The 23,832-nt window shown below is 46.7% G+C and overlaps 1 protein-coding gene across 1 annotated transcript in view; it reads right to left on the bottom strand.

The window, feature by feature from the left end:
• LOC142591101 (arylsulfatase B-like) overlaps positions 1-23,832 on the bottom strand; it is a 48,745-nt gene that overhangs the window by 13,908 nt on the left and 11,005 nt on the right. Inside the window, exons 2-5 of the mRNA XM_075703487.1 lie at positions 19,561-19,672; positions 16,639-16,798; positions 10,984-11,096; positions 3,563-3,673 (exon numbers count right to left, since the gene is read on the bottom strand). Of these exons, the coding sequence (XP_075559602.1) occupies positions 3,563-3,673; positions 10,984-11,096; positions 16,639-16,798; positions 19,561-19,672 (496 nt within the window). The remainder of the gene's footprint in view (positions 1-3,562; positions 3,674-10,983; positions 11,097-16,638; positions 16,799-19,560; positions 19,673-23,832) is intronic.

Below are 23,832 nucleotides of genomic sequence, written 5' to 3'. Positions count from 1 at the left end.
AAATTTTGTTACAGTGGATTCCTGGTCATTGTGGAACAGATCGAAATGAGAAGGCTGGCGCCGAGAAATAATCGCGCACATTGATGGTCACATTAACGCTATCGACTTTTTCCGGAATGACATCAACGCCTTGCTGTTTGACTCCATCAAGACCTCAATTACACGATTATGCGACGACACCGACCATAAGCAAGAGCACATCTGTATACGTGACTCATGTTTCCAATTCTGGCTACCACTTCAGCTGCGGAGCCGCTAGGAAACACTGCATCAGTGATTAAGGTTCGGCGCTCTGCACACAAGGTGATACATTTCACAAGATCAGACGGAAACGATGGGACGTTGACTGCTGAGTCAGGTACACTTCATATACCGTATACCACATACATTGCGGGTGCCCTACATATGCGGCTGAGCAAAGGACACTCAATTTAACTGCTGGATGTTTGGACTCCTGTTCCTTTTCAGAGAAGATTTTGGGCCCATGGAGACGGGTCGGCCCCGCCCAACGTGCCCTGAAATTCCTACTTAGCTTTCTATGTTCAGCAGGCTTAGACGACTCACCTTCAAAACATGCGGGGGATGGACACCGTGTGCGAAATATGTTAGCGGAAAAGCACCTTGTGTGGGCACATTGCTTCCGCTCATACTGCGTCTATAGTGCACATGAGCAACACACGTCAACGTACCCTACCCCCAAGGATGCACCACATACTCGGCTTTCACTTCACTATCTGTTTTAGCTTCTGTTTTGTGGCAATGCTTGTCCTTGCTCCGTAAGTAAGCGGTAAAGCTGATCGTGACACTCTTCGCTTCGGTGCTGCTGCAGATGTAGAGCCTAGCTTTTAGAGGAGATACCCACTCTGTGGGATTGGCCCGCTCGAGCTTCTCCCAGCATTTATGTTTATTTTTTGCTTCTCCGCGTGTTATTTCGCTATTGGTCGAATTTTTTCTATAGTTATTCGAATCTTCTTTTTTTCTTTCTGCTCGCCAGATGCACACCAGCATAGCCTCTTTGTCCCGTTGTTCGCCTTCCTATGGTTTATAATATCAAAGACCACCATCAAGCTATCGCTAATGGGAATGCAGTTATTATTCCAGTGGCCACCTGGCCACCTGGACGCCGCCCTGTCTGCCCAGCTGGAAGCCCGACAAGTTCCAATCCCTTTATCCAGAACCGATGCTGCAAGAAAGCTTCATATTATGGCTAAAGCTATGACACACAAATGCTGGTCTTCGCCCAACGTCCCGAAGTGTCGTCTTCATACACTGGATCCATTGCTAATGCTACAAGTACCGTCGAAAGTTTCCCGCTCTAAGGCGACAGTATTTTTCCGCCTCTGGCACGGGGTGGCATTGACGAAGGTGTACTCGTTCCACATTGGAATGGGGCATTTGTCCATGTGCGACTTTTGTAGAACTATAGTAACGATTGAACACATCCTGCGTCTCTGTACACAGTACGACGTCGAGCGCGAAGCTCTCCGGACAACGTTGAACTGGTGGACTCTAGACCACTTTCGGAAATGAAGATCCTTGGACCATGGCCATACGCGTTGATGGCACAGAAAGCCACAAGAGCGTTGTTGCACTGCCTCAAACTGACAGCCTTTGGTGTTCTTGCGTAGACTCGGTGCGAACCTTTAAACGTGCGCCCAGAACTATGCTCCTTCTATATAATCTCTCCAGACGCGTCGACCACGGCAGTGGGTCCCGTATGGCGGCAGCATGATGGTACAGGCCGGAGGCCACTGGGCTTCCCCTCAAAGTGTTTCAGACCTACAGAAGCTCGCTACAGCACCTTCGGGAAGGAGATGCTTGCCATCTATTGCGCTGTCAAGCACTTCCGTTTTTTCTTGAAGGCTGTCGCTTTTACATTCTGACCGGCCACATGTCATTAACATTCGTTTTCAAGAACAACAGATCCTCGTACTAGGAACGTGAGCTTCGGCAACTTTCCTTTGTCTCCGAATTTTCTACGGAAATCCGCCACACCTCTGGGAGTGAAAATCGTGCAGCTGACGCACTGTCACGGATCAGCGCTGTGACTGCAGGCTCTGTGAATTTTCAAGCTCTAGCCTCCGTCCAGCAAAATGACCACGAGCTGCACCGATTGCAGGAAACAGACTCGTCGCTTCAGCTTGCGGAGGTTATGCTTCCCTAGACAACAACATCGGTCATGTGCGACACATTGCAAGCAGCTCCTCCCCCGTTCGTGCGCCATCAGTTTCGGCGGCCAAACAGCGCGGGATAAGTCATCCCGACATCAGTACGACACAAGTGTTTATCACAGACCGCCTCGTCTGGCCAGGGTTCAACAAAGATGTTAGAAGTTGGGCAAGAAGTTGCCAAGCCTGTCCAGCCGTGAAAGTGACCCGGCACACGCGCTCAGCAGTGCAGCGCTTTAGACCACCAGGGAGCAGTTTAGCTCCTGTGCATTTGGACTTGTTGGGGCCTCTACCGACCTCCCAAGGTTTCAGGTACCTCCTCACGTGTGTCGAATGTTACTCAAGGTGGCCTGAGGCGGCGCCTGTACTAGATCTCACGGTCGAAACTGTGGCGGAAGGATTTGTTGTTACGTGGATGTCGCAGCACGGGTGCCCATTGCGCATAACTAGTGACCGCGGCCGACAATTCCAATGCTCGCTTTTTCGTGCCCTGGCGAGACTTCTCGCACGCGCCTTCCTAACACCACCGCTCACCACCCACAGAGCAACTGCATGGTCGAGCGTGTCCACCGACAACTGAAGGTGTCACTGAGCGCCACTCTCGGCAGACAGCACTGCATGGAAAGGCTACACCTAGTACTACTGAGGCTGCTGGGGGATCTCAGAGTCAGCGCCGCCGAGATCGATAGGTCAGCAATCCGTATATCCGCACCCAGTAAGGCCCTCCGCCAATGTCCGCCCAGCACTTAGGCTACGATCCTGACTCGACCACCTTCGACCTACAGCCCCACACATCGCCCGCAGGCAGCCTGCGTTTAATTTTCCGACAATGAACGCAGTCACACACGTATTTTTGTGACGCGACTCTATCAAGCCATCACTGACTCCTTCCTATGGAGACCCCTTTCGTGTGGTTTCGCATTTAGAAAAGACCTTGAATAGTGACGTTCGCGGCAAAGAAGAGACAGTGTCGTGCGACCGCGTGTAGCCAGCTTGTTTTGAACGTTAGCACTTTGTTCCTTCCGCTATATCCCACCTAAGGTTTGGGCATTCCAGAAGAGGGGGGCCCTTGTAGCAACCGTCCGTCGCGTCCTTGCCCCCGCTCCTCGGAAATCCAGTTTGCCTCGCCATGAGGGTCATTGCCCCGTGATTGCCCATCTGGGACGCCACCACAGCCACGAGGCAAACCTGCTTTTACTTTTGAATAAAGCCAGCCAACTCTCTGTTCTCAAGCTGTCGAAACATGTATTTCTTGCCTCTGCTAAACCAAGCTCCCAATATATCAAATCAACTACCGCGACAAGAATGTTAAAAGTGCGGTTCGTGCATTCTACACAGCCATGCTCACGATTCCTGGAACCCCGAAGGCCGCCCTGACATTTTTGCACACTTACATAAGTTGCATTGTGGCTGTAGTAGTCCTCTTCTCCATAGTAGAATCCATAAAAACTGTCGAAGCCCCGATATGTTGGCGTAAGACTCTCCATGTAACAGCCAAGGTGCCACTGCAGTGAGTAAGAAAAGACGACACTAAACGGAAAGTTTAGTAAGCCATGTTTTCTAGGGCTATAAGCCTGCAAAAAGTGAACATCTTCCAATACTTTTTTATGTACACAGGGTTTGATGAAAGCTTGTTATAACTATATGGCTGCGTAGCAATGTTTGCAGTGGGTGGTTTTATGTTATGGACTGTGCAATGAGCTCAAATCCAGCTGCGTGTTTCTATCTTCCATCCAAGTTCATACAAGAAGGGCTCCATTGCCAAAGGTTAAAGACTGCAAATATCATCCCCATTATGTGTGTGCCAGTGTGTAAAAAACTTAGCACGCCATCGAGGCGTCTTGTCTTTTTACCGCTTTTGCTGTCACAGAGGAACGCCAAAAATTAGACTAAGCTTTCACCGGACTTGTCCGATCAAAATTGCAACATCAATTATTCTTAAAAAATCATCGGGCTCATTCTGATCTTTATGCATATCAACAGTTGCAAATATAATTGAGACAGGGACTACCCTTCTACGAAAATAAGAATTTTGAATGAACATTCTCAAATGAAATAATATTTTCAAATTACATAGTGAATTCAGTGTCTCAATTTTGTGTTATTGCTGCATTTTTCTTCATCACGCAGCTCTTTATATAGTCTTTTTTGTTGTTGTTTTCTTATTCTATTTTTTTATTACAAAGCGTTTTATATTTTCACCTCTTTTGCCTCTGTTTTTCTATGCACCAGTACACAGTGCGCAGTGTTTTTCCTGCACAAATTAAATCAGCTATAGTGTTAATTATTATTACTATTATTATTTCCAAAAAGGCACGCCCATATAGGTTATCATGTTCGCCATGCTGTTTAGACAAGGAAAAATCCTTTTTGTGCGCAAATCATAAGAAGGAACGAAGAAGGCGACAGGACAGAGGCGCGCCTTCTTCGTTCCTTCCTACGATTTGCGCACTAAAATGGATCTTCCTTGCCAAAGCAATGTTTTACCAACCAGCCCAATCGGAGATCCTTTTACAATGCTGTTTCGATGTCTGTTGAAAAAGTGGCAGCACGATTGATTGGCAGAGGAAGCTTTTTATAAACATAGAGCAATTGCGTGGTAGTCTTAGTGAAAAAAAAGACTCTATGACAATAACTTTCAAAATAGCGCTACAATATTATAGAGAGCACAAATGAATGCTATTACGCCGCCGACATTGTTTGTAAATAGGTAGCGAGTAATTCTTCATTGCTTGAATATTAGTCCTTTATACCCAACTTATGAGGACAGGATGGGAGAAGGCAGGGATGTTAACCATAAATTAGTCTGGTTGGCTATCCTATACTCCAGGGTGGGAAAGAAGGAATAGAAAGATGAGGTAAAGTGAGGAGGAGGAGGAAAGGCACGTTAAGGTCGCAGACGCGCGCGGGGAGCGCCGTCAAGTCAAAGGCATTCACAGAGGCCAATCACCCTGAAGAAAGACAAAAGTGCCTTCACAATCCTTGAGGGCCGACGGGCAATAGGGGTCTTCCAGTAGCGCCTGTACGGACAACGGCCGATTGTCCAGTCGTCGCAATACGATAAATCATGTTTGTCTTTGCGACTGCAATTGCCGAAAGTGGCGCAATAAATGTTATGCATTCTGCGTTGCCGCAGATATCGCATGCAGCACTGCCGGTCATTCCGATCAATGTAGTGTATGCATTCGTGAAGGCCACCCCCAAACACAGCCGGTGTAGAACCGATGTCGCACATGTATGAAGCCCGGATGGAGGTCAGAGCTGGGCCGAAGGGTTCACTTCGTGTAGCTTGTTGCGCCTTATATTTGAGGTGCTCCCCTGTGTTGAAGAGAGCTTGCATGCAAGGTGACGAAGCTGCCTTTGTGGCGTCTGTCCTGGAAGGAGGAATAGAAGCACTGCATTCTTCTTCATGCGGCTCTTCGGCAGCTTTGTGTGTGTGACCATCTCCACCGATCCCACAATGACCAGGTAGCAACTGAAAAATAATTTCATGGCCTTTTTGTCTGACGGCGTGGTGACGTATGGCAATTTTGTACGTTATTTGTTCTGAGCTCTGCGTCGGAGAACTGAGTGCATACAATGTGAAGCCGGTATTGATTAAGTAAACACCGTCCATATACAAGGACTATGTGTCAATAAATAGGACTGCTCTACGCAGAGCCGAGTTTTTTGCAGGTGTAGACGTCGCAAAAAGGGACGTCTTGAATTTCGATATTACTCCTTTAGTACGTTTAAACACATCCCTGCCAGAACTGGTCTATGCAGTTGATCCATATAGACGTGTACATGACTACTGTAATTCTCATGCAGCAGGAGCAGGCAGAGTTGCTTTATTGCAGAGGGTAGCAGATTTGACTTTTTTGACGTCCTGGAATCATGCGGTGTACTTCAATATGGCACGAACACCATGGAGGAGACAGCGGCCGGGCCGCTGGTGTGTACCCTGATGTAAGTGATGCACGATATGCACTGATAGTCGCACTATGTGACGTGCCGGGCTTTTCTACGGTGAGGCTGACGAATTGGTGGGAAGGGGTTCGGGCGAAGTGCCGGACGTGTGCACGCATTGTCTCGACGGCGATGTGTGTCATGATAGCAAAGTCCTGTGCAATGGGAACAGTTTCAGCCGCTGAATCACTGCGTAGCATTTCAAGGCGTACCCTAAGAATTTGGGCCTGCATGCTCAGTTGTACGCAAGTTAGTTATGCAGGCGCCGGATATAAGAGGCAGGCTATACCGTAGCAATTCAACAAACACCCTGTACAGCTGTAACATCGATTGTGTAAACAATCCCCACTTCTTTCCTGCAGGGAAATAGAATAGATGATGAATAGCAATCAGTCCCTTTTGGTGTGGTTCACGTGACGAGTCCAAGAGAGGTCTGTCAATCACAGCCTCGAAGAACCTCTAACTTCTGCTCTACGATATCACTTGTCCATTGATTAATATGCCGTATGCAGACATTGCCTTCTCGATGAATGCCACCCCTGCGTACATCCCCCACAACGCCTCCAGTCCTTGTTTACGAAGGTGGCATGGGGTTGGTGACGCTGTCCTCTAACGCCGAGCGCGAAGCTGATGCCATGTCATCCCCCACGTCCAGATACAGATGTCGTCGGCATAGAGAGTCGAATGGTGCTTGGTAGGTAGGGCCAAATTAGAAAGCTTTGGTCTTAGCATTCCGCTCTCAGGGACTCCGCCGTTGCTGTAATACTGGGGTGTTGGACCAACCCCGGTGAGCACTTAGAATGAACTGATCTGTAAGTAACTGAAAACCAAGAAATATATTTTTCCACGAATTCCTATTACTTCGAATGCCTTAAGCATGGTTTAATGGGTAACATTATCGCACGCCCCTTTAACGCCTGGAAAAAAGGACAGCAGAATATCGTTTACAGGTCTTATGCTATTCCACGTACGTCACCGAGTCTACAACGTTTCTGTAGATGAACGGCCGCGCCTTTTAAGCCAGTGATCGAGTCTGGATAAACTCCACAGGGGTCGAGATACGGCTCCGGACGCGTTACAACCATCGGTTCCATTATTTTCCCGACACAACCAGCAAACGCGATAAGGTAGTACGACGCAAGGTCCAAAGGCGACTTGCCATCTTTGACGAGCGGGATCAGGCAACTTGACTTCCTTTCCCGAGGAAACATGCCAGTCTGCCAGGCGTCACTGTACAGGAGCATGAGTGTCTTAAGAACTTGTTCGCCAAGGTAACACAGAGCGTGGCATGCAATGCCATAGGCTCTGTTGGTGAGGAACGCCTGCATACATAAAGCGCAGCATCAGGTTCGCCCAAAGAAACAGGGCACTTCAAGTGGCGATCACCTTGGAATGGTAAGTGGTTTGAAGTCGGCATTCCAGTGTAACTTTCTTCGCCGGCAATCTTCCTACAGAAAGATTCTGTGACTTTGACCTCTCAGCATTGTAGATAAAGAACCAGGGACTTCAGCGGCTTGGGCTGTTCAGGTGTTGTACGAAGGCCACGAAGAGTTCCCCATATAAAAGACAAAGGCTTTCAGGGATGGAGAGACTCGCAGAAAGACTGCCATCATTGCGAAGCCAGGCTATTCATACGACGTTGTGCTTTTTCTGTCTGCGCCTGGCCAAGCTCATATCATGAATGGTCTTCGTGCCTGTATATTTTTGTTCCGCACGACGGCTAATTGGGTGATGCCGAAGTCGGTGCGTACAAATATCATCAAAGGCGAACGTGCAGCAACAGTAAGGCATCTGTTATTGCGTCCCCTAGGCTGGAGGATAAGTCGTCTCAACAGCAGTCCTGCAGGACGGATCTATATTTCGGCCAGTTGACGCATTGGACAGCTCCGGAGAACTTGGAGCGAGTCGGCACGTAAATCGTTTGATAAAAACATACCTGGTGATTTCCCCGCGTTCTCAAGTCCGAAAACCATTAAAACATTTTGTTAAAGGAGTGTAAAACAAACACAAGGTCTAGGCAGATGCGATACGCCGTTGCTCGCCGATAGGAGCGGCTTCCATTATTTAACAAAGGATGTTCTCGTTCAGAGGTAATGGACACCAATCTAGTCCCTCGAGTTAATATAGGCCCATAGATAATGGTGTGCATTGAAATTCCGAACTATTACCCACGGCTATGGAGCCGTCAAAATTCCCTCTAAGCGCTCGCAGTTTAGAGGACTTGATGGCGGTAAGTAGGATCCCAGAATTGTTAAAGTTACCTTGCTCTTCTGCAAAGTTAACCATACCTATCGGTTATCATAGTCAGTTTACACGTGGTATGATATCAATAATTTTGTTGCATTGCCCGTGGGTGTACGACATATAGCATTCATACCCGGACAGTCTGATAGGAGATGACAAGGTTGGCTCACAAACGACACCAATGCGAAACTGATTCGCGAATACAGACTGTCGAAAGCCGGACATGCGCGACTTAAGTCTGCTGGAGTTCCTTTGAAAGACATGTATTCTGCACCTCCTCTCGAAACTATGGAAGCTGGTGAGTCATTGCTTTACTCTTGAGCCGCAAGCACCTTCAGCGGGATCTGCGCCTATGGGGTTTTCACGTTGCTTAGTAGAGCACGCCTAACGCCCATCTGTCACTGCTACATGATTATGACTGGCGAGCATTAGATATCGTTGCATCAGATGTTGGTGAGGATACCGATGGCGGCGACATTCGAGGTGATTCTGGGGCAGGTTGAGGGCTTGGAAGTGCGGACCACTTCGCAGGGTGATCGAGTCTGGCCATTTCTTTTCGTTTGCACTGTATTTTTCACGGCGGTGCTCCGCGCTGATGCAGCCGCCGCTTTGGCAGAAGTTGACATAACACTTGGTGCAGCTTTTCAGTGCAATATTCGGTTGCCGTGCTGTCGCCGCCCTAGTATAGCGGCAGCCTCCTTGTATGTTGAATGAGCCTGAGCAACACGTTTTAGAACGGCCAATTCCTTCCGGTACCAAAGGCAGTCCTTCGATGAGGATTCGTGGGATCCACGGCAATTGGAGTACCTTAGACAGCCGCGCCGCAGGCTTCTTCTGAATGGGATTGAGAGCCGCGCGACCACACGACATTATTATAATAGGTGCCTTCGGTGTGAATCTTGAAACACTTGTGGCCCTATAGGGGCTTCGGTATGTTTGATCGAAACGGATGGCGGACTTGGCCAACTTTTACACAAGAGGATAGACTGTCCCAGCGTCTGTTTGCAAGTCTGGTGAAGTGCATGATGAGAGTGCCTGCTGTCGTTGATTAGTAATAGTGACAAGTAGTTAGTCGAAATGGAAACATCGACGTCATAAATGACGTTCACGGGGCCTGCGGGGATCATTTCCTGCACTCCTAATATGTCGATTTCCGTGACATTCTGAAAAAACAACTAAATTGCGGGTTATTACGCGCCAAAATCCCGATATGATTATGAGGCATTCGAAGTAGGGAAATCTGGAATAATTTGGACCAGCTGGGCTTCATTAAGCCTTCGTAGTGCGCTACATTGCGAAGTATCTGCAGCCAGGACATTCTTTCGCGAGTTTATTCTGGCATCTTTACTCCCATTGGGTGCGATTGTCTCGAGTAACGACGATAACCTTTTCAGGAGCCGCAAATTTGTTGTAAGGTCCACGGGCAAGAAATGCACAGAGTGCAGCCAGCGCTGTGATGTATTTTTCACAACACTTTCCAGCAGTGACGCCACACATCAGTCCTCTTTTTTGCGGTTCGGTTCATGATGAGCTTGAAATCGTCGTCCGACGAGTCGTAGCTGTCCGAGTACAACTTAGTCGCCCCACTGTTCGTGTCGCTTTACTCGCTCACACATTTGCTGGACGTAAGCCGACCCGACTGCTGCGCACCAGTGAGATCCTAAGAGGTCTGTTAATCCCTTGCAGCAACGAGGGAGCGGCAGCTCCCAGAGTTTGTAAAGAAGCCAAACGAACACGCAGCGACAGCGGTGAAAGCCTTAATGGATGGCAAACATTCGCGGCGTACAGTTTTTTCTTTCTTTCGTCGATTCTATGAGGGCGCTTTCATTTGTGAAGGGCATAAGTTACAGTGCCTGACCAATAACATGAAAACACGGAAAAGGTAGAAGGCTTGGTTTGTTCGTCTTCGTGACCTTAACATGTCACAGATTCTGGCGCGTCTTTGTGTCTGCATTACCACTCATGTGCTACCACGCGTGGTCTCTCATTTTGACAATGGAGTTTTACATCTACGTTACAGACACTGCTATAACTGCACTGAGTCGAAATAAACTCTTCAGAATATCGCACATTCTTTAAAGTAAGGTTTGCCCGCATTCTAGCGAAGTGTCTAAGTGCCCTGTGTCTCTTACAAAGCTTTAAAGATGAGGAAAAATATGATCCGTGTGCTTAGTTGGGATGGAGCCGATGAGGTGACAATGGCCATTTGGGATTAAAAAAATGTATTGGCTTGTTGGGTATAATACAGCTGGAAGACAATAACCGAATGTGAGGAAGACAGTGAGACAATGGCTGGTGGGAATTAAAAGAACGGGAAGTGTATAGCCGTTGGGGAATGGAAGACAGTGTGAAGACAATGAGACAATGGTCGGTTGTAATGAAGACAAAGGGAAGGCAACGGCCAGTTGGGATGAAAACAGCGAGAAGGCAACGATAGTTTGGGATGAAAGGAGCAGGAAGGCAGTGGCTGGGTGTGATAAAGACAACGAGGGGCCTGTCCACAAAATGTGGCGTAAGTCTGCTTGCTGTGGACATGTCCCGGTATACAACCTATATGTTGGCGCATCTGCACAAGAAGTAATGCAGTGGCAGGCATTTGGTTCAAGTGCCAATGAACGACTACCTTTCCAACTAGGTGAGTTTCGTAGCCCAGCTCCCGGAGGTACTCCGGCAGGATTTTCACGTCTGAGGGCAGTCCCCATGGCTCGCCTACTTCAAGCGGGTAGCCTTGAGTACCTAATGAGGCATACAATGCACAGACATAATACATTGAGACACAGATTACCGAACACGTACAGTTTACGGGGTTATTGAACACTAGCCCTGCTCCAGGGCTCACATACTCTACGTGACACTGGTGGTTGGAACGACGTTACACGTTCGCAGCAAGGGCTTCCAGCGCCACAGGCTAACACTCATCAGGCTCGTCTTGTCCCATACACCAATACCCCGGAAAGTGTGATGCAAGAGAGCCGCCATCGTAGCTTAATCGGTAAGCCACCCCAGACGAATTGCGGAAGATGTGCGTTAGTCGCCCACCAGAACCTAGTTGTGTTTTCATCCAATTTAACTTCCGGTTACCTCATTGTTTCTAACTTTCGACGGAACATTAAAAAAAAGCATTTTCCCATGCTTCGCCTGGCTGAAGCACCTGTTTTGTTTATATGGTTGTATTAAACAAAAATGGAGTCTCTATGGATCTCTTAAAAGACATACGTTACGCACTTATCACTGTGTAACCTCCTTTAACTCGGCTCCTCATAGGCAGAGGGTTTTCATTTCGCCGGGGCGTGGAGGGGGCGGATGGCTGAGGCCGGACCAGCTGTCCCAATCCCATATATATTGACACTTGTATTTATATTTGTCACGTTTCACCGCCTAACAAATGTTATCGCACAGCGCTTGACGCGCCGGCATGTATCCGAAGTTTCTGGAAAGTTATTGATGCTTCTATCCGCTGTCTGTTGTCGCCGAACCTTGTGTTATCTGAATTCATCGCGTGACTCAAATGGTGTAAAACTTTGTGGAAGGCATGCGGGTCCCAACGATTAGTCTGGAACATTCGATGACTGCTGTATAAAAGCCGACGCGCTTGACCCGCTGATCAGATTTTCGACAATCGCCGACCGTGTTCGCCGCTATCGTTGTGCTATAAGTGTAGCCTGTTTTTGTGGGCACAGGACCGCCCAATAAAAGTTAGTTTCGTCTTTCACAATATTGCTACTGTGTTCTTCAACGTCACCACCACGTGGCAATACATATATATATATATACATATATATATATATATATATATATATATATATATATATATATATATATATATATATATATATATATATATATATATATATATATATATATACTTGCACAGCCGCACTTGAAAAAACTTCGCGTGCCTCGAAGAATGGTTAACGGAAGTGACGGCCTCATATGAGCATTTACAAGAGTTCGTAGTAAGAAACAGTTCTGTTTCACAGCCTGAGTGTCCTTGCACCACCGATAGACTGGTGTTTCTCGGCTGAGCCGTGCGACAAGCCGATTCAGTCAAACACGGTAGTGACATATATGGCCATTGTACATATTAGGTCGCAGAAATACACTATGATGAAAAAAAGCCAAGTGGCCCATCGTGAATTTTAATACACAAAGTTACAATCAAGGCATCTTTTTCTGACGAAACGTCAGTTGAGAAGACATAATACATATTCTACATAAAGATTACACAAAGTATAAAAATTTCTCATCACAACCTATGACTAGAAGGACTAGCATAAAGCAATCTGACACGGCAATGCAATAGTTTAATTCCTTGTCAAAGCATGCGTTATGCCATTGGTTTCATTTATTTCCCGGTGGTGTAAAGAAGGATTATAGACAACTAAGTTACAGGTGCACAAATAAACAACCATATTAATCAATAAATAAGACGCAACGATATCTCTACAGCGTGAAAGGACACGAGAGCCAGTAGTAACACCGTGGATTGCGTTATGATGCAGCTAACACAGCATACGACGATTAAAAATTAGTACGGAAAATGCAGAGCATAGACAAGGGTGTTTTACAAATAGAGCAACCAAGCATCTTAGCGTACCAAAGAGGCCTCGCCCTGCTTGCACAATTATGTACCCCGTACTCTTTCTTTTGTATAACTTTCTGCGCTGTTTTCTAAGCGAGGTGGTTTGCACTGACTTGTAAGTTGGCGGAGTTCTGTTTTCTATTAAAGACATCAATTCGTCGCCTTATGCGGCGAATTCTCCATAAGTGAAAAAACGTGTTCATTCGAGCGCTTGATCTGGCAACGAAGTGGTCGGCAATCTTATTCAAATTGATTTTGCGGGACCGTTGTTTGTGAACGTGCAAAACTGACAGATGGCTCACACGGGACCGTCCAGTCGTCGACCGCAAGTAATTTTTTAGTCGTCGAAGATAATGTAAAGACCTCTCGGGCCTGCTGGACGAGACTGTGTCAACGGAATTCTTCTTAGCTTGGTCATTTCCGGAAAAAGACGTTTCCCGGGTGTTTGCCCTCGTACCCCGAAAGCGCGCGCACGACGAGCTCGAATGTGTGCAACGGTGCCGAGTTTTGCTGGCTTGCAATGCCAACCAGAAGACGCCTGTACGAAATCGGACGTCCTCGTTCAAAGCTCTCACCGCAGAAATTTGTTATACAGGGTGTCCCAACTATCATGCACCAAGTGTAAAAAACATGCAAATGCGACCTAGCTGGACAAAACCAAGGTAATGTTCTCTTCTTTGGCTTGCAGATTCTCAGATAATTCGTCTTATTCAATTAATCAACTTCTAAAATATGGCAACTAGATGAAAAGTGTCAATGAGAAAATTGTAGAGCACTATGAAAAACTGCGGATACAGCTTTCTGTTGCTCAATAAGGGCTGCATAAATATGTTTCTCCGAGCGTGAAAGAAGCCCGTGAATACGCGCAATGTGCATCGACCGGCCAATAGCCCAGAAATTCTGCTCGTATTCGAGGGCCTCTTTCACGCTCGGAAAAATTTTATGTAGCAAGTATTGCGCAACAGAAACCTATATTGTGAGTCACGCTGTGTTACAATTTTCTCATTGACAGCTTTCATCTAATTACAATATTTTACAAGTTGATTTTCAATTGAGACTAATTATGTAATAAGGCGAAGTGGAAGAAATAATCTTAGTACCTCCAAACGACGGAAAACAACAATAACTTGGTTCTGTCCAGCTACGTGGTATTTGAATATTTTTCAGTTTTGGCACATGATAGTTGGGACACCTTGCAAATGCTTCGCCTTCATTCCTTATGGAAAAATACTCAATCTGTGACATATACTGCGACATCTCAGGTGGATACCCGTTGCGTAAGAAAGACAACACTGTGTTAAGTACTTCTTTGTACCTCTAGCGGTACGCGTCTTTCTCTGATCGGAACACGTGAGCTGAGTAGAAGCGTTGCTGCACAGTATTGCTATTGATATCTGGCTTGGCCTCATTTCGGCTACTCAGTGAATTATAGATTAGCAGTGTGTTCAAAGGGGTCGGTTGGTTCATTTTTAAAATAAAAAGAGCAGAAACAGCGCAACACAAGACGAGCGAGGAAAGAGCACAGGACAGAGTGTTGTGCTGTTCCTGCCTTTTTTGTTTTTAATTCTAAAAATAATTATAAATATTTATGACATCTGGGTGCAGTGGCGATGTTTCCATCCATAATAAATGTTGTAAATTGTAAGAGTTTTTTTATGAGCCATTAGCGTTGCCTGCTAAAAAAAAGGAGCAATACAGAGACTTATATCATTCATCTGGATTTCACATGCCGCAAATAAAATACTCCACCGAAGGGGTCACTGAAGTCTGTAAGTCTTTTTCAATGTTAAAGCACTCAAAGCAATTTGAAGCAAGGTGAACAAACAACAACATTTTCGTTCTCCAGGCATAGGCTATCCATACCTTTAGAAACAATTGTGAGTTGGCTACCTCCTTCTCTTTGAAATAATGTAACAAACTTCCTCCTGTGTATATAATAAATATAATGCGTCTGTACATGGGGTTCAGAGTTAAAACTTGAAAAAGAAATATTGCTGAAGAGAAATAATGGGGACGAGGTAACCGTCGCTGGTGCTTCTCATGCGCGTGGGCTTTTATTGTATGGAATTGCAGAAGTAAGGCGAAAGCAGGATTAAAATCGTGCACGTCCGCGCCAACAATGGTGCAGTAAGCTTTTAGGCACAAAACTATTTCAAGCGAAAAAGTAGAGGCAACTCAATAGAAACCTCAAGTAATGTGGCTAACAGAACTCTGGTAATCGGCCTATAAGGGGGGTCGGGAGGTAGGCCTAAGCATCGCCCGAGGGAGCTCTGCCCCTTCCCCTACGTCTCGAAAGCTTCTGTGCGGGCTCGAGCCCGGCAAAACCCCCCTTTTTTCCCCGGTGTCGGCGCTTATGGCTTAGCTATCGAAAAAATGTTGAGTTTGTATCGTTGTTTCGTTCAGCTCTTTTATGATGTTTTAGTGTCGTCGTACGCATCTAGGGTTGATTGTTAGTACTTAACTGAATGACGCGCAGTATAGCAACAGAAAAGTGCACCACACTCGCCGCGCAAGACACCGAGCTCAAGGCCTGTCTGAAACCTATTGGCGGAAATATATTTTGCAAAACTGTCTCAATGAAAGCAGTAAACCTTCGCAGTTACACTTCTCGACACGGTTTGACTCTTGTAACTAGCCTCTTCAAATGACTGCGTTCGGCTTGTATAAAATGAAGTTCGGTGCTTCCCTTTTTAAGCAATGCATAGCAAATTAGTTCATTCAGTTGTTACTTCTTCGGTCCTTGACGGCATTGTTTGTCTTTTAAAAAGATAATCAGTGGCTGCTGAAACATTTTCTTGAGAGTACAATAAAATAGACGCGTAACGTGGGGAGGCTAAGCGAAAGATAAACATCCAGTTAGCTACCCTGCACTGGAGAAAGGGCATGGAGTGGCAGAAAGATGAAAAAAGAAAAGCACAGAGAGAGAGAGAGAGAGAGAGAGACATAGGCACGCAGATATATAAAAAAGAGCGTGGGAATGTTAGAATCGTTTTACCATGTTCCTTGTGCGGAGGAACCTAATTAGAGCCCTCGTCGCCTTCTGATGTGAGGACTGGTCAAGCAGGCCATTGCGAGATTATCGGCTCAGAAAACAGGCTGCATTCGAGGCATGCCAGTGCTGTGACATTTGCTTAAATTTTCCACACGTCCATGAATTCTCGACATTGGCCCCTGGATTATCGGTTGAACTCCACCGCTATGCAGCAGAGTAACTCAACAGCAAGAATAAAAAAGCAAGATATTTCAAAAGGCCACCCCACTTTCAACAACTTTCAGTTTGAAATGTCGACAGGCTACGTCCTGCTATAGCATGCGTATTTAGGGCAATTAGCCGTAGACTCGCTGCTGCGCTATAGCAGTGCTCCAATTCTTGAACAAACAATCTCTATAACGCAGCAGGGAGGTTACGACTAAGTTCGGTAAATACGTATGTTATCTGAGGGACGTGCTCTGTCCGGGTTGCTAACACAATGGTGTCGAAATTCGGAATATCTTTTGAAATATTAGTTCGGGAAAAAGCTGGCCTCTCAGTAGTGCTTGTGCATTGCGGTGAAGAGAGAGAGAAACAAGCTTTAATTATATGCTGGAGACTGGTTTGACACCTAGTAGAAGGGGCAATGTCCCGAACTCCTGGATACGACCGTCGTTGTGTTACTCATAATTGTGCACTTACAGCAAGCAGTTTAACTAATTTACCAGTACGTATCGGGTAGCGGCCGGTCATGAAAGCCGATCTCGAAGGTGTGCAGGCTGGCTGGACGTAGAAGTTGTTGAGTATGATGCCATCTGCCGCTAAGGCGTCCAGGTTCGGTGTAGGAATTTGGGAAGACCCATGGAAGCTTGTGTCATCCCATCCCTGCAGAAAGGCAATACTATTTACCTGCCAGGCGCGAGAAAAACGGCACACATTATTTTTATAACACGCGTTCTTTAACTGGAACCTTTTTAGGATCTCATGACAGAGACCATCAATAGCCACGTACCGAAGCCCGGACTTCGGTTGGCAATTTGAACGCTTTTATTTTGACAAAAAATCCAGGTGATAATTGCAAGGCTCGCTATACTCCTATATAGTCCATGTTCGGGGTAGACATTGTAAAAAGGGCAGGACAGTGGAGGATATGGAATGTTACTTTTAAACATGACGATTATTTGCTGCTGAACGTACTTTTTGTTGGTAGTTAAACTTTGCAAAGCTACCAGGGAAGCCTTGGATACATATAAGGAGAAATATTCAGTTTTTAATTAGCGCTTTGCGGTAGTTCTCAAATGTAAATCGTTCGAAATGTGAATGTTTTCCATAAACTATTGACCCTTAACACAACTCCTAAAGTACTTCCGGAGCCGTGCCTGATGGATCGTTTCTATTGACATTAATTATGATCAATTAAACTTTGATTTATTCCAAGATTTTATGTGGTCATTATATCATCATTCGTGAAGCACAGCGCCAGTTGTCACCCATATCCAAAGTTGGAAATGTATGCATCCATTGTGACGACGCGGGTATGCTTTATCACCAGCGGTTATAAGGAGGCGGTTTTACATTACCGATATTCTGTTCGAGTGTAAGCGTACCAGGTGGCAGTGGTTATAAGTTCTGCGACTTCAATAGGTATGCTAGAGAAAGAACGTAACCTGGAAGGAAGAGAAGAAAGACACATAGTTCTTGCTATGTGGGCTTCAGGGTGATTTCTTTCACTGTAGTATCACTGAAGAGGTGCGCCAGATGCTCATGTCGAAGCCGACCTTCGTTCAGCACGCGCTTGCTTGAGTCTTCGATATGACGGTGGTCGCCAACCTATCATAGGAATGCTATGAGACTGTAAACGCCACAAAGTTCCGGAATATTCTCGGCTCTACAGCATTAGCATCACTCACGAGACACGAACAATTAATTACAAAGTCGCCATACATATGTTTGGACAGCTTTTCCTGAGGAATCATGAAGTTGGTCGTTCATGTGAAGGCCCGTCATACGCGGATACTGTAAGTAAGGTAAGTAATGTTATTGGCCTTTCCATAGCGATAACAATTATGTGGACAGTACAGGCGAATGCATATGTGTGCATATATTTATGTGTGCATATATTTATGTTCTTAAATGTTTTTACGTGCACATATTTGTATACATGTAATCATGATGTGCTTTCCTTCTTCTTTCATTTTATCTACTGCTCTCATTTTGAGAGACTTGTCATGATGTAATCGTCGTCTGCAACCCACTCTGCAGCGACTCCCTGCAGTCAGCAGTATTGTAATATAATCTCCGTTCTCGTCGTCGCCGGCGGTGTCGTCGTAGTCATCGGCGTCGTCTTGACGATCCGTATAAAGTTCAAGAACCATAACATCGTGGCCGCGCACCTAAGGCGCGCGGCCGCGATGTTATGGCCTTTGATCTTACCATTGAGCACCATCGTCGCGCGGCCACGATGGTATGCGTGGAAACGTGTTAGGGTGAGCCGATGATGGTGGCTCGATCTCGCGCGCGCAAGGGAGGAAGGCGGGCAGGAAGCGCAGTCTTTTGTCGTGCGCAAGGCACAGGAGCAAGGGGGGGGGGGGGAGAGGAGGCCTCTACTCCCGCGCCGGCTACGTATCGCGTAGCCCCACGGGTCCTATCTTAAAAGCGAGCTGCGATGCGTATAGTGTCTAGGCGCGCCGACATCTTGTAAGTTCATGTGCGTCGTGTTCTAGCCGCTTAGTTCGCGTTGAAGCGAAAGGCAGCACGAAGGTCAATTCGCTGGCTGCTGCTGCGACGTTTCCTCGCGCCGGCGTTTTGACAGCCAGTGTTCGCGGTCATCCAGTGAGATGCGTTGATATTTGCCAGTGCGCGTGACAGTATTCGTGTTAATTTAATTAGTAAGCGAATGTCTACACGCTTATAAAACGGATAAAACAGCTATGCTTACTTCATATACCTGCCTAAAAATTTTCTATCGCAGTCGAGGCTTCGGCTTTTGGGGGACATTTCGACTTTTTGTACACGCTGCCAAGTATGTGAGTCTTTAGCAACGTGTGTTTTGCATTGGAAGTTATTGGAAAGCATCGGAAGGCAAACTATATCTGCAGTTATTATTTCGTCCGCAATTTATCAACACACACTAGCAACAAGAGCTAGAAACGCTGTTATGGATTACTCGAAGAAAAAGCACCAGGTTTTACTCAAGATATTAAGAAGTTCACTTTTTCACAAGCTCTACGGGATCTTATGCAACCTTCCGTTATGTCCTAAGTGTCGTATTTCCTAGGCAGCGTCGTATCCTAAGTGTTGTAGGCAGAGAGGTAGCCCAGGCCTACCTCTCTGCCTTTCTTCTAATCAATTTTCATTGTCTTTGTCTCTTCTAGTACGTTCAATGTCCTCGAAAGCAAGAGGCAGCGGCTTCGACTGATACATAACTACATGAACAAACATACATATCAGAAAGTTTTCACGTTTTTTTTTTGTGTGTGTGCGAACATGATGCCGTTTCATACAGCAATGTCCTAAATTGCGAAATTGAGGATTGTGCTGTTCCTAGCAGCAACCATAGTAACTGTGCAAGTAAGCGGACAATGTCCCTTTCGAAAAAGGAACGCTTTTACGCATAAATTGGTACCGAATAAGATTTCGCCGCTTACCATGTCATCTGCAAAGAAGACCACGATGTCGGGAGGTGGGTTACTGGAGAACACTACCGGAAGGGTCGGAAGTAGTAACGCCGGAAGAAGAAGGACAACCGCTGCTGCATCCCTATGAAAAAAAAAAAGAAAGGCCATCAGCCGCCGAGTTTGACACAATTTCTGCTAATAATAAGGCCGTGTCGCTTTACTAGAAGCTCAAGCCTCTTACGCACTGACGGGCCCCAAATGCAAAAGCGCTTGTTTAAGTAGAATTAGGTGCGTGGTGGAGAATTCAAATGGGTAAAAATTATTTTGCAGCCATCTACTATTGCGCCTCATGATCTCATCGTGACTTTGATACGCAAAACCCTAGAACTCATTGAATTTCCTTGTACTGACGTACCCAAACATACTCGAACGGACAATAGCACAACGTGGGACCGGCATGTGGCAAACCTAAGCTCAGATCAAGGACTGGTTCCAACCAAGCTTATTATCCAGTGACTCGTATTTCATTGCCACAGGCAACTTTTCGACCCACTGCGAGCGCGTGCAATACAATTATCGCTTTTTCTATCCAACTTTTTTTTCTGTTATGGCCATGTCATTGACAAAATACGGAGCGTGTCAGATGTAGTAGGACTCCGGGACAGTTCTTAATTGGGAAAATAACACCCCTTAGCGCACACAGTGCAATTGATCGCAGTGTATGTGTACGCGGTTGCTTGAACTGTTGTCTGTGCCTCTTTACAAGCGGGGAACTGGGATACTGAACGGTGCTGGCAGCCAGCGCTACAGGTGCGTGTGTCCACTACTCGTCTGAGCCATCATATCTACTTTTTCTGCCCCTCCCCCCTCCCTCCGTCGCTTTCACTGCGCGATATTTGTTTCAAAAACACTGATTGCTCGCTCTTTCCTAAATGTGCTTAGTTGTGAGTCAGCAGCATGAGCATCGTCCCGCTTCACTGTACCGTGATTCGTGGAGCGTACGTCAAATGGGGATCCCAATTAATTCGTCCAGCATTCCATCACGTTTTATACCCCTGCAAAAGTGTGTACATGCGTAAAATTGATTCTGCAGGCCGCCTGTAGTTCCCCCTGCTGGCAAGTTGGAATAAGGAGATCTGGATGTAAAATACATTCCGTGGGAAACCCTAGCAAGTAGACGGGACCACAGGCGCCGCTGTAACCCAAAGGCAATGCACCGAACACGGTATACCAAAACATGCTTAAGCTTCGCCTATAGAGTGAAACGCCCGATAGCATTTAAAGATCTCTGACTGCTTTTCACACTTCCCAGCAACTGGATGCGTATGTAACCCTAATGTTTATCCGGCAACGCTGGTTGCTAACGCCAAGCACGAAGGCTGGCTCTTCGGTAGAAACGCGGCCTTTCGAATCGGCCACGATGCGGCGGAGCCGAGCGCCAGCGGGAGGTATTGCAAGGAACCGGGCGCGCCGCTCCGTGGCCCCCAAGACATTCAGGTGCCGGCACCCGCAAATGGCGGACGCCGTGGCCGGTCTATAAATGGTAGAAACGCCGGAAAAGGGTTTCTTCGAGTTTTCGCGTAACGGAACTATGCTTTCTCGTATAGTAAAATTATAATCCGACGCTATCGTGTCTGTATGTTGTGCAAGTAATGCTATACAATTTTTCTACGTATTCTAGAGCGACAAATTTATTCAGTTCAAGTTTACCTAATTTCGTCGCGACATATGGAGAACCTGGTTATGGGTGGTTAGAAAATCTTTTCGCTGAAACGACCTCCGACGCCGACGCCGGATTTTCTGCGACACGGGGCCCTTTAACGCTATCGCGTTAAAATGTAAGCTCAGCTCCCACCTGGGGTAAGTTAAGTAATTTTACGGAGAAGCTGTACATGGCTGAGGAATTTCAGTCGTCCACGAACAACGCACAAACTAGCTCTTTGGCGCCGCTCGGCGCAGCCGCCAAACGCGTTCGTGCCACGCCGTCGTCTCTTTCCACAGCTACTCTTTAGCATCGCAATGATTGGCCTAGGGCATAAAGTAAGCAAAATCGAAGGCATACAACACGCCATGTATGCAGATGATGTCACCACCTGGGCCACTAAAGGCTCTCTGTGCCAAAAAGAAAGCTATCTGCAAGAGGCAGCCACTTGCGTGGAAGAATACGTCGGGGAAAGAGGCCTTGAGTGCTCAACGGAGAAATCCGAGCTACTGAGAATTACACGGGGCAAGAAAAGCAAAGAAAGCTTTAACATGCGGCTAAAGAGGCAGCTGATACCGGAACGCCAACAAATCAGGATCAGTGGAATGTGGGTGCAATCCAACCAGCGCTGCACCCACACGCTAAGAACACTCAAGCAGTCAACAACCCAAATAGCGCGCATGATCACGCGGGTGTCACAAAAGAGATACGGGATGAAAGAAGGAGACACACTTAAACTAGTTGGCAACCTGGTGGTCAGCAGGGTCGCATACTCACTCCTGTACTTCAACTGCACCAAACAGGAAATACAAAAAGCAGGCACCATTTTACGCAAAGCCTACAAAAAAGCACTTCACCTGCCTAACAATACATCGACAGATAAACTAATGGCACTCGGTTTTAGCAACACCTTCGAAGAACTAAAAGAAGACCGAAGTATCGCACAACTCATGAGACTCCAGCAGACCTAGACGGGAAGGGAACTCCTAATAAGGCTAGGCTTCGCGGAATCAATCAAAGTAACCCAAAGAACGGAGGGAATTCCTGATGAATATCGGAAAACATACACTGTTAGCTCCCTACCCAAAAACATGGACCCAAACCTCCACACGGCGCGAAGGGACGCAAGGGCGAAATACGTCGAAAAGTACCTGGCCACAAAAAATACAACAGTATACACAGATGCTGCAGTATACGCCATGCAAAGAGGCAGAAACATAGTAAAGACAGCTGCGATAGTAATAAGCCAGGACTAAGCAGCAGCGCGTCAATGAAGGACTACTCGGTAACGGAAGCTGAGGAAGTAGCCATAGCTCTAGCGGCAGTGGAGGGCTACCGATCCGAAAGGTCCTTAACAATACTCACCGACTCGCAAGCTACGTCTCGGAATTACATGAAAGGCAGAATAGGACGCAGAGCGCTTCACATCCTCCGTTCCTGCAGGGCTAACAACAAAGTCAGGCATAGAATTTTCTAGGTAGCGGGACACCCTGGAATAGAAGGGAACCTGAGGGCGGACAAGACAGCTCGAGAGCACACAAACCGAGCGGCCACCAGCACCGACGCTGAGGAACCCATACCAGTCAACCCAAGCTACTCAGACATTCTGAATTACTATAAGGGTGTCCGAATCAAATACCCTCCACCCCACAACAGCGTACATCAGCATGAAGCAACCTCTTGGAGGAGGCTGCAAACAGGAACGTACCCAAATCTAAACACACTAAGCAAGATGTTTCCCACCCAGTTAGAGACATTTGCCCCTGGTGTGGCGCCAAGCCCACCTTATATCCCATTACATAGGGATGCGTTCAAAATCAACAATTCCTTCAAATGAAAGACCCGAGTGCGGAGCAGTGGGAGAGGGTGCTCTTCAGCAGCGACCCGAAAGTCCAGCATGGACTAGTAAGGCACGCTCACCGAGTAGCCACCCTCAGTGGTGCCCTGGAATAGGGGCGTCGACTCTGCGCAGATGGGCAAGAAGACCGTGAAGACGGCCGACCACATCTGCCACCGCTAATTTCTAACCAATTAGAGCAAATAAAGTTTTTCCTCTTTCTCCTGGCTCCGTTGCCGCTCGTTGCTTAAGGGGGCATGAGCCATTCATTCGCAAGAGAAAACTGTCGTGATCATCATTATCATCAACTATCATCATCAGCAATGTCTCGAGCATCGTAATCTTCAACGCCGGCCTTTGTGGCCGTTCATCATTCCTGCGTAGAATGTCATTTCTCTTCTATCACCGTAATGGGGCGGCCGTGCTAAGTTTTATTTACGGTGTGAACCATTTCTGAAAGGTGTATGAGCCATTCATTTTCTTACGTGACGCACTCATATATTGACAGAGGTGATACGAGAATGTTTGCGTGTGTATACCTATCGTCACGATGACCAGCGATCAGGACAATAAATATATTCGTACCTTTGTTGAAACACTATGTCACCTCTGTCTCTTGCGCTAAACGGCTTCAATGATCATGAACCTTCACAGAGTTGAATGGCTCATGAATTTTTTCCTCGCCCCTAATATTTCTCTATTTCATTTAAAACATAACAGGTTACTTTCCTCATACTTTCTCTGGCTTAATTGTTTGCCTGAT

The sequence above is a fragment of the Dermacentor variabilis genome, chromosome 8, assembly GCF_050947875.1.
Source record: "Dermacentor variabilis isolate Ectoservices chromosome 8, ASM5094787v1, whole genome shotgun sequence".
In the NCBI taxonomy this organism is placed as follows: domain Eukaryota; kingdom Metazoa; phylum Arthropoda; class Arachnida; order Ixodida; family Ixodidae; genus Dermacentor; species Dermacentor variabilis.
The sequence above is the reverse complement of the archived record's forward strand: the minus strand, read 5'-3'. Positions and strand labels throughout refer to the sequence as shown.